The following is a 14,879-nucleotide window of genomic DNA, read 5'->3' as shown; positions in this document are numbered from 1 at the left end:
AATATAGTAACCTATGTGGGTTACAATATAACCTTAACTCCTATATTTAAAACTAGTTTAAATATGACAAACAAATAGTTAAACTATAATTAAATAATGCAAATAATAAAATGTGCTTATTAGTCATCCTTGGACTATTTGATAAATTCAGCGGAGTTTATTAAATGCAACTTAAAGTGCATTTAATTCATCTCTTTCTTGAACCTCAACTTTGCACAACATATAAGGGAGGTCTCCAGCGTCTTCTAGAATTTCCTTTGATGAGCTCACCATAGCTTGAATATAACTGTATAAAGTTTGTTGTAGCTTCTTGGCTCTCGTCCTTGTAATTGGACCTTGAGGTATGGAAATTCCTTGGTCGTGGTTCATATCAAGGCAGGTGAAGTATCATTATGTTTCACATAATGCTGCCGTGACAATGACTAATTATAATGGGTGTCTAGCATAAAGAGCTACCAGAGCAAGCTTGCCCAATAAGAAAAGGGACTCAGCGGTGTGCGAACTGACTGGTGAGCCCATACTCGCACGTATGGGTTGTGTGTAGAATATATGGTACACATCCAACCTGATAGTGCTACAGGAAAATAGACTGATATGATAGGTCATGTCATTGCATTCACATGTTCTTGCATTTAACCCCTATAGTGCGATCAATTATTTAGTATTTCTTTAAATACTCATGTCACGTGCTGCTTTTATTTCAGGTTAAGGCAAGACATTCATGTACGGATGACAACGACATCGCAACTCAAGACCATGACACATCCATAGGGAAGTCATATTTATTTTCTTAGACTCAGGCTAGAATAGGATGTTTTAATTTAAACGTTTGTTTATTTTATTTAGTCTTTTGTTATGTACATGACTATGTTTTAACATGAAGGTGACTTTTTATGAGAGTTTAAATGAAGTATTTCTGCATTCAATATTCATGATATATACAGTAATTCAGATGAACTACTTAATAAAAGTAACATCTTTACTTGATAACATCTTAATGTCAACCACTGCAATAACTGAGATTACTATTCTACGTCTTTAAATATTTTTTGAAGAATTACATATTATCTTAACTAATTAGGAACTACTTTCTACTCTAACTTCAGTAATAAGATTATTTTTATTAAATTTTGTAATATATAATTTCGAAATCTTTTAGACTTAAACATCTCATATATTTCTTGTTATTTTCTTATCCATTAGCTTTGATATCCAACATGTTATCTTTGATTCATCAATCGTGTGCTCTTCGCATAATTCGATTGATATTGACAATAGGTCTTAAGAACATTTTGAAATGAAGACAAATTAAACAATAGTGCTAACATTATTTTTCCAAGTAATAAAATTTTCTCATTTTTGATCAAAAGTAAACAATAAAGAGAAACAGATAAAATATTTGAAATATATAAAATATTTGAAATATATAAAATATTTGAAATATATAAAATATTATTTTAAAAAAACCAATCAATTATACATTTAAGTTTGGCTTACAGCATGTTGTCACGGAAGAATGGAAGTATGACTTGTATCATAATTATGTGTCATGATTTGATACTATGGGATCTCATGCATTTTGTATTTCACGTGTATTGAAACACTTCCCCATTATGATTAAGACGGATGCGTATTTTACGATAGTATGAACGTTATAATATTATACGGGCTCCTTTCCCTCTATGGCTTCCAGCTGCGTGAATGTACACTCGCCAAAGAGCATACCCAAATGGTACATATACGAGCTCGATTAATGGGTCCATGTGCGTATGTATGGGTCATGTGTCAAAAAGTACTATACATCCAACTTTGCTCGTATTGGAAAAAAAGTTCAATGAGGTCCCACCATGGTTGCATGTGATCGTCTTTAATTTTTCCTTTTTATATATATTTTAATTTTATATTTTCTATTTTTCTCGTTGATTCAAAAGATGAATTTAACTATATTTTTCCGCTTGCCTTTGGCTTCTCCGTATAGCCAAAACAGACGACAAAATTCCTCTATCGACATTGTAGGAGCGAGCACACAGAGCTTCACATGGCAGCCTCCATTTCAACATCACCTTATCCTCTCCTCACCTCAGAGCGCTCCAATCGCTTCGCCGTGAATGATTCATCTTCATCTAGATTGTTTTTCTCCTCGTCTCTACAGCTACCGGTTCAGCTTCGATGTGTTCGACTTGGAAACTGTGGGATTTCTGCTCCGTCGCGGTCTCGAATCTTCCCTGTGGTAATAATCTATTTCCTTAGATCTGTGTTTTGTTTTTATGGAGGAACCTGACAAAGAATTTGGAATCCTTGGACTTTGCTTTTGTTCTTATTGTTGATTTTGTTTCGCATCTAACCTTCAGCGACTTATCGTTAATTTTTGTGCCTAATTCTGGTGAACGAAGTTTATGTGATGTAATTGTTTTTCTTATACTTCTGGTGTTCCTTTAATTCGATTTTTGATTGTATCCGCTTCCGGTTTACGTAGAACTAGAAATACATTGTTCGTTGTTGGCTCACCTAGTTGCAAATTAGGACTCTACCTAAGAAGAAACTATAATCTGTCTGGTTCTATTAGTTTTATAAGAGAAATTAAGTTCTTAAGTAGTTGTCCTTACAAGTTCACTCAGAGATTAGAAGGATTGCATTCCCCTTTTTGTAGAGATTTTTTCTTGCTCTTAAAAGCTGCATTAATAGTTTTCTCGATTCTCAAGTAGCTTGTTTAAATATGGATGCCAATTTGTGTTCAAGCTGCTGTAATGAATAACGATGGGATTTGTTTGTACAAATTAACTTCTGTAGGTCAAAGCCAAGAACCAAACATTTTCTTCCTTTGATGATTTATTGGCCAACTCTGACAAGCCCGTGTTAGTGGACTTCTACGCAACCTGGTTGGTCTCTTTATCTCACTCACATGCACACACCTATTTTCAAGCTTCTCTTTCTACAAGAGCATTGCAGGCATGGCTTTAAATCTCACCCCACTTCACTGGTGGATGATTGTTGAGAGAGTCCAACGTTGGTTAATTTATGGAATGATTATGGATTTTTTAAGTAAGGAATACATCTCTATTGTTATGAGGCCTTTTGGAAAAGCCCAAAGCAATGCCATGAGAGCTTATGCTCAAAGTGGACAATATTATACCATTGTGAGAGTTGTGGTTCCTAACCGATAATATTAATTTGTGGGAATCATGTTTTTAATATATAATTTCAAAATAAGCCGTTGTTTCTCCTGAGCAATTTTACCTATTGAATATGATTCAGTTAGCAAGTTAGTGCTTGGCTGCTGAGGAGAACAGGGGTTGAATTGTAGAACAGATAATTTTGTTATTCAAAAAGGTAGTTTTTAAATGATGGGTAAACATAGCTGATATGAACTAGGAGATTCATCTTGAGTGTGACATGAATTGAAATAGCTTTGGATAATTTCAACAACATTTTCTTCACATCTTTATTGAAGTATATCGGATGATTGATGTCTTTTGGTTCATATCAATAGTTCCTCGTTTGCAGGTGTGGTCCTTGTCAGTTTATGGTTCCAATTCTTGAAAAAGTTAGTGATGCGCTGAGTGACACAGTCCAGGTGGTCAAGATTGACACTGAGAAATATCCTGTCATTGCTGATAAATACAAAATAGAGGCATTACCTACGTTTATCCTTTTCAAAGATGGAAAACCCCTTGACCGATTCGTAAGTGAATGCTTTATCCTATTTCTTGTCATTTGGAGAGATATTGAATGTACAACCAACTCTAGATGCGTCAAGAAATCACATATATGTTTCAGAATCTTTATTCAATTGCATCTTTTTTCTTTCTGAATTTGAACGAAAACGGGCAGTTTTTCCAAGAAATCCTGTAATTACACTCGAAGTTTCTACTATGTTCTATCCTTTATTTCTCTGAAACCATTATCGACTGTATCTTTCCTCAATTCATGCACCCAGTTTAATTTCAAAGAGTTCGAAGGTATGCCCATATTTTCAATTTGCTCACTTTTAACATATTATCATGGTTGGATTTGATCCACGATCAAAATATGTCGCAACAAGTAAAAGAAGCGAAGGAAAAACTTGGAGGGGAGAGATCTTTTGGAACAAAAAAAACCTTAAGCACTTAGCTTTTCAATTTTGTTTGTTGTTGTAGTGGTGAAAAGAGCATATATCTCAGGAATATTTATAGTAGAGAAAGCACTTACTAGTGTCCTAAACTTTCTCCTCAAGTTAAGAACCACTAACAATCTTCCGAATTAAAGCACAAAACTTGGTTCACAATTTGAGGGGAGAGATCTTTTGGAACAAAAAAACCTTAACCACTTAGCTTTTCAATTTTGTTTGTTGTTGTAGTTGTGAAAAGAGCATATATCTCAGGAATATTTATAGTAGAGAAAGCACTTACTAGTGTCCTAAACTTTCTCCTCAAGTTAAGAACCACTAACAATCTTCCGAATTAAAGCACAAAACTTGGTTCACAATTTGAGGGGAGAGATCTTTTGGAACAAAAAAACCTTAACCACTTAGCTTTTCAATTTTGTTTGTTGTTGTAGTTGTGAAAAGAGCATATATCTCAGGAATATTTATAGTAGAGAAAGCACTTACTAGTGTCCTAAACTTTCTCCTCAAGTTAAGAACCACTAACAATCTTCCGAATTAAAGCACAAAACTTGGTTCACAATTTGACAACTACTACCGATAGACTATAACTCTTTCACCTTTTCTTTTGGTTTTAGTGAGATTCCATAAACAATCTTGTAACTTTTTTAGACATTCCGGTTGAAATGTCAGTTAAACGGACTTTCAGTTTCTTGTGCTTAGATTATTTATTGTTTATTTTAAACATGCATGCGAATTATCGATATGCAGGAAGGAGCTGTAGCTGCGGGTGAACTCATTCAACGCATTGAAAATTCCCTGAAGATTAAGCAATAACAGTGGTAAGACTCTATACCTTGATTGAAAAGTTTATCTAAACTTGCATGCATAGAGAATTAAAAGAAAAAACAAATCAACACCTAGTATGCATCAAAATCAATTTTCTCAAGTAATTTCAAATTCAAGTTCTGATGAATGGTATGCAGTTGATGAGAGAATGCATTTCGAGTAGACACTTTAAGCACACAACTTACATTTGTAGGGTGTATATCATATCTGAATCAGCTCATTATTGTGAAAGTTGTAATTCTAGTATGAGTACCATACACAACACTAAGTTGGGGTCTTCAGTTTCTTACTTGGTAGTAGACCTAGACTTTTACCTTTCCATATATAATATTATGATTCGTGGGCAGTCGTGTAAGAGTCCTGGTTTTTTGTATTGAAAGCGGACTCCTATCTATCTGACACCTAGATAGAAGCACTAAATCTAACAAACATTTATACTAGACATTCCTGAAGAATAATAAAGGTAATTGCTTAACCATTATCTGATAATATACAACAAACATGTGTATGAAACAACGGTATCTTTGTAACAGTCCAAACCCACTGCTAGCAGATATTGTCTTCTTTGAGTTTTTCCTTTCGAACTTCCCCTCGAGGTTTTTAAAACGCGTCTGCTAGGGAGAGGTTTCCACACCCCTGTAAAGAATGTTTCGTTCTCCTCCCTAACAGATTTGGGATCTCACAATCTACCCTCTTCGGGGCCCAGCGTCCTTGTTAGCACACCGCATCGAGTCCACCCTCTTTGGGGCTTAGCCTCCTCGCTGGCACATCACCCGATCTGGCTTTGATACCATTTGTAGTAGCACAAGCCGACCTCTAACAGATATTGTCCTCTTTATGCTTACCCTTTCAAACTTCCTTTCAAGGTTTTTAAAACAGGTTTGTTAGCGAGAGGTTTTCATACCCTTATAAAGAATGAAGAATGCTTCGTTCTCCTCCCCAACTGATGTGGGATCTCATAATCTTCCCCTAGTTATTCAAACATATTGCTCCGATATGAAGTTCTCCACAGACCAACCACATCAAAACGCCAGATTAGCATATCATCCTGCATTTTATAAGACAATCATTCTGATAAATATTGTGGGAACCTTTTCTGTAAATTTTGGCGAACAAAACAAAACAATACCTTATGGACAAAGCATAATTCCAAAGCTTATAGATAATGTATAGTATTGTTGAGATTGACAAGTTTTAAAAATATGGCGAAAGGTGCTCAATTTTAAAGGCTAATCACTCACCTACTTAATCTTGTAAGTCTGTGTATATTTATAGTTTCTTGAGTTTCGAAATCTTGGAAGCATTTGAATGTTGATTAATAATGTCTAATATTAATTATCCCAATTGACATTGAAGCAGTACTTTTTTATCAGTTGCTTGCATGACAGGAATAAAGAACTTTCCGGATACTATAAACTCGAAAATTTTCTTATGACATGGTTTAATTATTCTGAATGTTAAACATGCAGGGGAGGAGATATCACTGAGAAAATATGGAAATGGAAATCAATGTCTTCGACAGGAATTCTGGGTATGGTAGATGACAAATTTCAATACAATTAACACCCCTCCCCCTACATCTACATCATTATATAACTGAAATATTTGAAGCATGTAACCATAGACGTTGGTATCAATCACAGTTTTTGTTTATTTTATTTTTAGTGTTCATTATAAGTTAGCGGTGTTCTATGATCTAATAACCCAACCAACTCGATTACCGTAACTCAATCATAGGCTAGAGTTTTTTTCTTTTTTTTTTCTCCTTGAATTTTTGGAAAATCGGAAAACCAAAAATTCAGATCAGTTTTTGGGTTACATTTTTTTTTTTTGGTGATCTGGCCAACCCGAAAATAGGGTTACAATTTAACACTATGATATCCTACCCTACTTTTAGAAAGACTAAGAATATTTAACGTCTATAACGAATGTTAGTAATGCATTATGACTAGTAAATGTTGTTTCATAAGATTTTAATTATGTCTTAAAAGTAGGATTTGTTAATTTTTTTTTTTTAAAACACAACCCGATAATCCAATCTAACTCCAAAAAAGAAGGTTGGGTTGGGTTGAGAACTAAGCTTCATAGGATCCATTGGAGTTTAGTTATTTGAGTTTTTAATTTGAGCCACTATTCTTTTAGAGTTGTGAAGTTGTTGCAATTAGTTATTATTGTATAATTTCAATTCTAACGGTTTGGGCGGATTTTTTTTTTCTTCCTCAATTAATAAAAATACTCATAAATTTTTTCTAAAAAATATCCAATAATATCTTAAAATTAAAAAAAAATAAAAAAATATTTTTACGACTAGTTTAGAATGAAAATCGTTAGTATTTTATTTCAAATGAAAATCGTTAGTATTTTATTTAAAAATTTTATTTAAAAAATATACTGTAACTTTTAATAATCTTTCAAATAAATTTTTAAACTTCAAAAAATTTCATTAATATCCTTCGATTTTTAAAAAAATTAAAAAAATACCTGTACCATATATTTAAAATATATCTATGAAATTTAAAAAATAACATTATCATCTTTTATTTTTATAAACAAAATTATTTTTTTTTTATTCTCAATCTATTGACAAAAATCGTGTCAAACTATTTAGCCTTACTTTTGAAAGGAGATTTTTTTAACTCTTTTGATGAAAGTCGTTTATTTTAAAGACAGTTTCTATTTAAAACTAACCACTACAAAGGTATTTTTTAACCTTTTTTTTTATTTTTTATTTTTTTATTTTTTTTAATTTAAGAATATTTTGAGATTTTTTTTAAGATGGAATATTATTAAACAAAGTTGATATTTTTATTAATTTAGCTTATTATTTATTTATTTTTTATTATTATTAATTTTTTTTAATTGTAGAACTAATCAAGGTACAGTTTGATTGCAGTGAATTTATAAATTTATCCGTCTTTAATGTAACCCCATATAAAATATTTTCATCCGTATTTAATCTAACCCAAGTTAATGTAAATAGTGCAATTTATCTATGTAAAACAACAGATTTTTAAATGCCATTTATGCAGTAATATTTTAAATATATTGGTAAGTCATTAGGGTTACCTACGTTCTTTTTGCTTTCATAGTTGTAGATCTCGTATGATATTGTTATTGGTTCTCAATCTTGTAAGTTTCTAAGGTTCATAATTTCTTCAGACATAAGTTGTAACATGCATTCGTAAACATATAAATCCATCGTAATAACAAGCATGAGTTATTCTAGAAGGTCATAGATTCATAATGAATTCCTTAGAGGCTTTTAGAAGGGTCTTGAGTCTTGAGGTGTTTCTTTTGTCCTAACTTGCTTTAGGTTCCAAGTTTGCTCTAATCAACTTGAACTCTTGAACATACCTTTTTGCCCTTAGAAATAGGTCTTATAAGAAATAGCAAGTCATTTGGACCACATATAGACCTTGAATTCTCATAAGTAGTCTTAGGGGCATTTTGGTCATTTTACCCCTAATTCTTGGTTTTGTTACTTAACATGTTCCCATGGCTTTCAAACTTCGCCACATCTTCAGACATCACAAAATAAGATCTACTACAAAATTTAATAGCATTTGGAAGTCCTCTAGGTCATGAATCGTAGGTAGATATCCTTAGGGGCAATATGGTCATTTTGCACCATTTCTTGGTTTACCTACTCATGCTATAATATGCTCAGCATTAAAATTTCATACGCAACAAAGTTTATCTAGTTGATTATTTTAATGTTAGTTAAATCCCGAGCAATTTGATCAGTTCAGGGCTTTAACTCGTGGTTCTTTGAGTTTTTCTTTTATGTATCTTTAATTCAAACTTGGTTCGGGGTTCATATGGAAATCCAAGCGATTCCCACAAGTATTTCTTAAGAAAAGTCCAAGGTGGCTACTTATCTCGTCGTTGATGTTTGAGACTTCCGTTCTTGAGTTTTCGGTATCTGAATTATTCCAAATTTTCATTATTAGATTCATCTTTGAGTCTAGCTTCAAGAACCATAAATAAATTCATGAGAACCGATCTAAAAGAGGTCCAAATTGATTATAAAAAAAAAAAAAATGTAGAAGGTCAACATATGGCTACCTTTGACTTTTATTGGTTAAAGTTTGACCTTTGACTTTGGACTTCATCTTCTTCGTTTGTTGTTGGAAAAATCACGATTTTTTCTTATCATAACCCTCTAGTTTTGCCTTTGCACCACTCTGTATACATCTCTAATGGGCTAAATTTCTTCACGAAACGTTTAGATGATGTTTCAAGAAAGAAGTAGAGGCCAATTTCATATCTTGTCATGGTATGTAGCTTGAGTTATAACCTTCCAAAGTCTGTCGAAAAACATGTTTCTAGCCTTTTATTGGACAGCCGATTCTAGAGCTTTTCATTGCTCGATTCCTTCACAAAAATTTTTAGAAATCCCATATGGAATGTGTAGAAGTTGGTAGGATGAAAAATGATTAACCATAACCCTCGAATTTAGAAAAAATCTGAGGAAGAAAAACCCATAATCTAAAAGCTTCAAACTCGAATTTTAGGAATCCTCATCACTTGATTCTTGTCTTAAAACATTGCACAGAACTTCATATTTATAGATCAAGGTAGAGGCTGTCAGGTTCATGACTAGTATCGAAAACTCTAGGGGGAGTGTCTTGGAGAATAAACCAAGAACATAACAAAAACACAAAAAGAAAACAAGAACAAGAAAACGTTCAAGAACTAGAACATGGATCAAGATTCAAGTTCTAAGGAAAAGAACCCAAAACTACAATACTAAGACCCATAATTTCAACCTTGGTTGAGACTTCAGAATTCAAGGACCAAAGTCTCTAGGCAAGACCATGACAATGATTCATACACTAGGAATAGAACCTAAGGACCTAAGTACTTATAACAAGAACCAAAACAAGAAAATAAGAGTTTGGTACTCTAGTATATCAAGGACACGATTAAGAGTCTACAAATAGGTTACTTATTGAGTTTTTGTACTCACTCCATGTCTTTCATGTTTTTCAGGTAAATAAAGAGTTGGTCGAGGTTGGGAGTGGACTCTCAAGCAGGTGTCATAGACAAGCCTCACCCATCGCCCTCCATACACTTTTGTTTTAAATATTTTATGTTTGTTCCTTATTTCATGTTTAACTATTTTGTTGTGTTTTAACTCCTCATATACGACTTTATTTTGTTATGATATAAATATAATGTATATTATGTTGTAAATTCTTTTTGTTTATTTCGCAAAAAAAAAAAAAAAAATTGCCCATCTTTTTACACTATCGAGTCAGCTAAAGTTTTAGTCATCGAGTCTCGGTCTTTACATCTAAGGGCCTAATTTCTTCATGGAATTTCTTTCTTATTCTTCTCTCTAGCTAAATGAATTATTTTGGATGGACGTATTTAAGTGTGGCCTTAATTTTGAGAATTGATCATCGGTCTGCAATTGATAAGGATCTCGGTGTTCCAAATATTCCAAGTTTTTCTATATTACACGATTCAAGGCCAAGAAGATTCAACAAGCACTCATTCTTCATCTACAAAATTGTATAGACTCGATTCAACCATCATTTAATGTGTTACAAACTGATTCAATTGAGGAAGAACCATTTGGAGCTTTACAAGTGAATATTTGCACGATTGAAGTAGCAGATAAAGTTGCAAGCATTATTTCATGAGTTGTTAGAAAACTTTATTTATTATTTTTAATTTCATAATTCTTGTAATGGGCAACAGAGCTAAGTTATTTGTTAAATTGACTTGGTCTTGAGAAGATTTAAGTGATTAGGATTAAAGTATGGTCACTAACCTATTTAGTGTGCATTGAAAAATTGAAAGTTTCGGAGATTATAAATACCCATAAATTATTATGTAAAAATCAGATCTGTGAGGAACAAAATCAAGATCACAATTGAGATTTTCACCCTTAGAAATTTGGGAATCATTTTTGTCATTTCTAAGCTTAAAGAAATTCTTGTAGTAGATTGCATATGAGTCATTCAATCAAGCATTGATCAAGTTTGATGATAGACTGACTTAATTTAGAACCAAGTTACATCTCTACTAGTTGATCCAAATTTATATAAGGAGATGTTAATTTCATTCAAGAGGTGTTGTTTCAACAAAATCTTGGATTGTTCGGCTAAGAATTAGGGTTGACTTATCAGTAACTCACTCGAAAGCGTGAAATTTTCTTTTCTTGGGCAATATGATCTAGGATGTTTTAGCTAGAAGAAGACTCAATTTGAAGAAACTTGGACTATAGATGGGAATTCGATCCTTACCCTTAATTTTGTACCCAAAAATGACATTATTCAATAGTGCACCTTCTTGGAGTTAATTCTCTTCGTTGTCTTCTACAAAAACAATCCTTGAATGTGCATAAATCAAATGGGATTAGCTCTTGGTGAATTCGCAGGTAGCCTCGGGTTGAATTCCAAGCTTTTCTTCAAACTCATTTAGTGACAGACAGGATTGAGGGAATGGGTTTGAGGCGTTTTCAACGCTTACTTTCTTCACCAAAGGGTGGGTAATGTGGTTTAGAAGGTGCAGGAATTTTTTATTTGAAGAACATGGTGGACAATTGCAATGAAATTTAGAAGAAATCTGGGATTAGGAAACCCAAAATCTTAACGACTTTAAATCACTATTGAAATCTGACTTAACTCAATTCTTGTTCCTAATAAAAATCCATACTTCAAACATTATAGAAGAAGCTTAAACGGACCTTGAAACCTCTAGAATTATCGTGAATTGAGGTCTGAGTTGTTTCACATTTATTTTCAAAAATATCTTCTCGACCACGGAGCAACCCATTTCTAATTTGAATTCTACCTTTTGGATGTGATGAAGTGTGCCTCCTTTACAACATACTCAAATTTGGTGAAGATCCAACCGTTTGAATCCAAGATACAATTTTTTTTTTATCACCGCTCATTGCCATGAATCTAATTTTTTGATTCATGACATTTTTCGGAAATACTTTGAAGTTTAAGGATATTTTGGTAATTTGTCATTGTTGGAAGATTTTATTATTATTTTTGAGAAAAAATTCAAACGTTTTTTCTAAAAATTCTTTACCCTTTGTTGATCTCTTTTCCCTTCTAAAAATTCATTCTCCATAAAGAAATTAAAAATTTGGGAAATTTCTAAAAAAGAAAATTACCCTTTCATCCTTATTCTTAATTTTTCCTTTCCAATTCTTTTCCGAAGGTCTTCATCCCCATAATTATTGATGTTACTTGCTTAGGACCCTTGTTCTCACTCAGAAATCTTTAGTTTCTTTCTTTGGATCCTTTACGAGTTGCATGAGTGACTTACTTGAGTTACTTTACCCTTATTTCGGGTGTTACACACAATAAGTAATATGTCATCGACATAAAACATGAAAAAAAAAAACTATCTAACCTTATTATAACAAAAAAAATAAAAAAAATAAAAAAAATAATGTCCCACTTCAAATAGGTGGAGAAAGAAGGGAATTAGACTCTATTATAAAAGAAAGGTCCCTTCGCTTATATCACAACAACGCGTCCATCTCATCCCACTTTTGTGATTTAGAGCCACCCGAAGAACCCATGTTCTCATGGCTCTAGCTCTACTCCACTAATTTGACTCATGTTGGAAATTTTTGAACCCTTTCTTACCATTTTCAACTCTCTAAGAGCCATTTCTCACACTTTTAGAGGCATGTGAGGTGCTATTCCTCTTTAGCCAATTTAAATTATTTGGAGCTAAGTTTATATTATTTTATGTAATTATACGAGACAATTTTCATAGTAGAATTCTAAATTATGACTATGAGACTCCTTAAGGTGGAACTAGATTTCAACGACATTAAGGAAACATAGTGGCTTTGACTTAGGCCACCACAAGTAAGTGTGGTTGGGATTACCTTGTCGATCGAATATCTCAAGGCAAGAACACTTGATTGAGATTCGAATCAGTCCAGAAGCAAGATCGATCATGTCTAGCTTCAATGATTCTTGTTGATCAAATATCTCAAGAGAAGAACACTTGATTGAGATTCGAATCACTTCACAAGCAAGATTGATCATGTCAAGCTTGAATGATTCTACATGCAACCTAAACTACATAAAATTGCAAAGAAACTTAGCCATTGGCTAAAAAAAGCACAAATGCTTCTTTTAATATATTTTCCAAGTCTCATTACAAATACAACATACAAGGCTTTATATAGCCTCAAAAAATGAAACTATTAAGGCATTCCAAAAGTTGTAACATTCACATTTTAGAGCCATAATTAGCCATTATGTAAATGTAAACGAAATTAAATAAAAAGTCTTAGAATATAATAACTCTAAATTCCTCTAAATTATAACCCACCCAAAATTTACAACAATCAAACTTTATTCTTCTTCAATGTAGCATGAATTGAAACATTTTTTGATAATTTTGACAACCTTTTCTTCACATCTTCATTGAAGCATATTGTATGATTGATGTCTTTTGGTTCATATCACTTTACGTCATCATTTTAGCATGCATCGTCATCATCATACAACGTCATCATAAACACATCATAATCATCGTAGAACATCATTAAACATCATCATATAACTCATACACATCATCATACATCATACATCATAATCATAGAGCATAAAGAACATGTGTCGGTGCCACTAGGCATGTGTCGTCATACAACAAACAATTGCCTAGCCTATCCTATAGTAAGGCCACTTGCTTGGCCTTAGCCAGTGTTTCCTTAAATTTCCGTTTGCTAAGCTTTTGTTCTTCGAGGTACTCCAAATGTTGCTGGAGTTCATTTCCTATTTGGTTGTCTCATTCCTTTCGTTAGTATCTTACATTTCTAAATTAAATTCAACTTAAAATTGTGAAATAGAGCATCGTATTGATCTTAATAACAAACGTGTCTAGATAGTCTTAAATACTCGGTTCATTAATTCCATAAACACAATTGGGGCATTGGTGAGGCCAAATGACATCACTACAAACTCGTAGTGACCGTATCTCGTCCTAAATGTTGTCTTTGATACATCCCTTCTTTAATCTCAATTTTATGGTACCCTGACTGAAGGTCTACCTTAGAGAATACCGTGCATCCCTAAGTTGGTCAAATAGGTTTTCTATGTGAGGGAGGGAGTACTTTTTCTTTATCGTCCTCTTATTTAGTTCTCTATAGTCAATGCACAGGTGCATCGAGTCATCCTTCTTCTTGACAAACAACACTGGCGCACCCCATAGAGATACGCTAGGTCGGATGAAGCCTTTGTCTAGTAGGTCTTGTAACTACGCCTTGAGTTCTTTCAACTCTATGGGCACCATGTGATAGGGTGCTTTGAAAATAGGCCCAGTTCCCGGCTCGAGTTTCATGGCAAAGTCTACAACTTGGGAAGGGGGTATTCCTAGTAGGTCTTCTAGAAATTCGTTCACTACTAGTACAATGTCCAAGGTGTTTTCCTTTCTGCTTACATCTACGACACATGCTAATATAGCCCAACCTCCTTCTTTAACTAGTTTTTTAGCTTTCATCATTGAGACTATCACTTCCTTTTTACGACATCCTATACTAGCTTGGTTTTCAGCAAATCAATCCGTGCCTAGTATTACATTGAAATATGTCATGCTAACTACTATCAGGTCTATGCTTAGGGTTTCATCGGCTACGGTTACTTGGCTATCTTTTACTCTATTATTAACAACTAAGTCTACTCCCGCGGGGTACTCACAGATAATACATGCAATAAGGGTTCTAGTTTGAACCCTGCATGTGTAACAAAAGGAACAGTTATAAATGATAGCGGAGAACTAGAATCAAATATGGTAAAAGCATAATGACCAGTGTATCTATCACCACGGTGTCAGACCTCCAGTGTCTCTACTGATGGAGGCATATTCCCTAGCTTGAGCACGAGTTTACACCAGTCTGTCTACCTCTTCCACTGCTCGAGGTGGGTTAGGTTCATTTTGGTGTCCTTGGCCATGTAGTTTATGG

General features: G+C 33.4%; 1 protein-coding gene across 1 annotated transcript; it reads left to right on the top strand.

Annotated features, from left to right (window-relative positions):
* Positions 1-1,965: 1,965 nt before the first annotated feature.
* LOC111439262 (thioredoxin Y2, chloroplastic) lies at positions 1,966-6,594 on the top strand. Its single transcript, XM_023077034.1, has 5 exons — positions 1,966-2,230; positions 2,791-2,879; positions 3,505-3,682; positions 4,853-4,923; positions 6,400-6,594. Exons 1-4 carry the CDS (start codon positions 2,039-2,041, stop codon positions 4,916-4,918), a joined length of 525 nt encoding a protein of 174 aa, XP_022932802.1. The 5' UTR covers positions 1,966-2,038; the 3' UTR covers positions 4,919-4,923; positions 6,400-6,594.
* Positions 6,595-14,879: the final 8,285 nt, after the last annotated feature.

This window comes from Cucurbita moschata, unplaced genomic scaffold (assembly GCF_002738365.1).
Source record: "Cucurbita moschata cultivar Rifu unplaced genomic scaffold, Cmos_1.0 Cmo_Scf00089, whole genome shotgun sequence".
Taxonomy (NCBI): Eukaryota; Viridiplantae; Streptophyta; class Magnoliopsida; order Cucurbitales; family Cucurbitaceae; genus Cucurbita; species Cucurbita moschata.
This window is presented reverse-complemented; position numbering and strand designations above follow the sequence as displayed.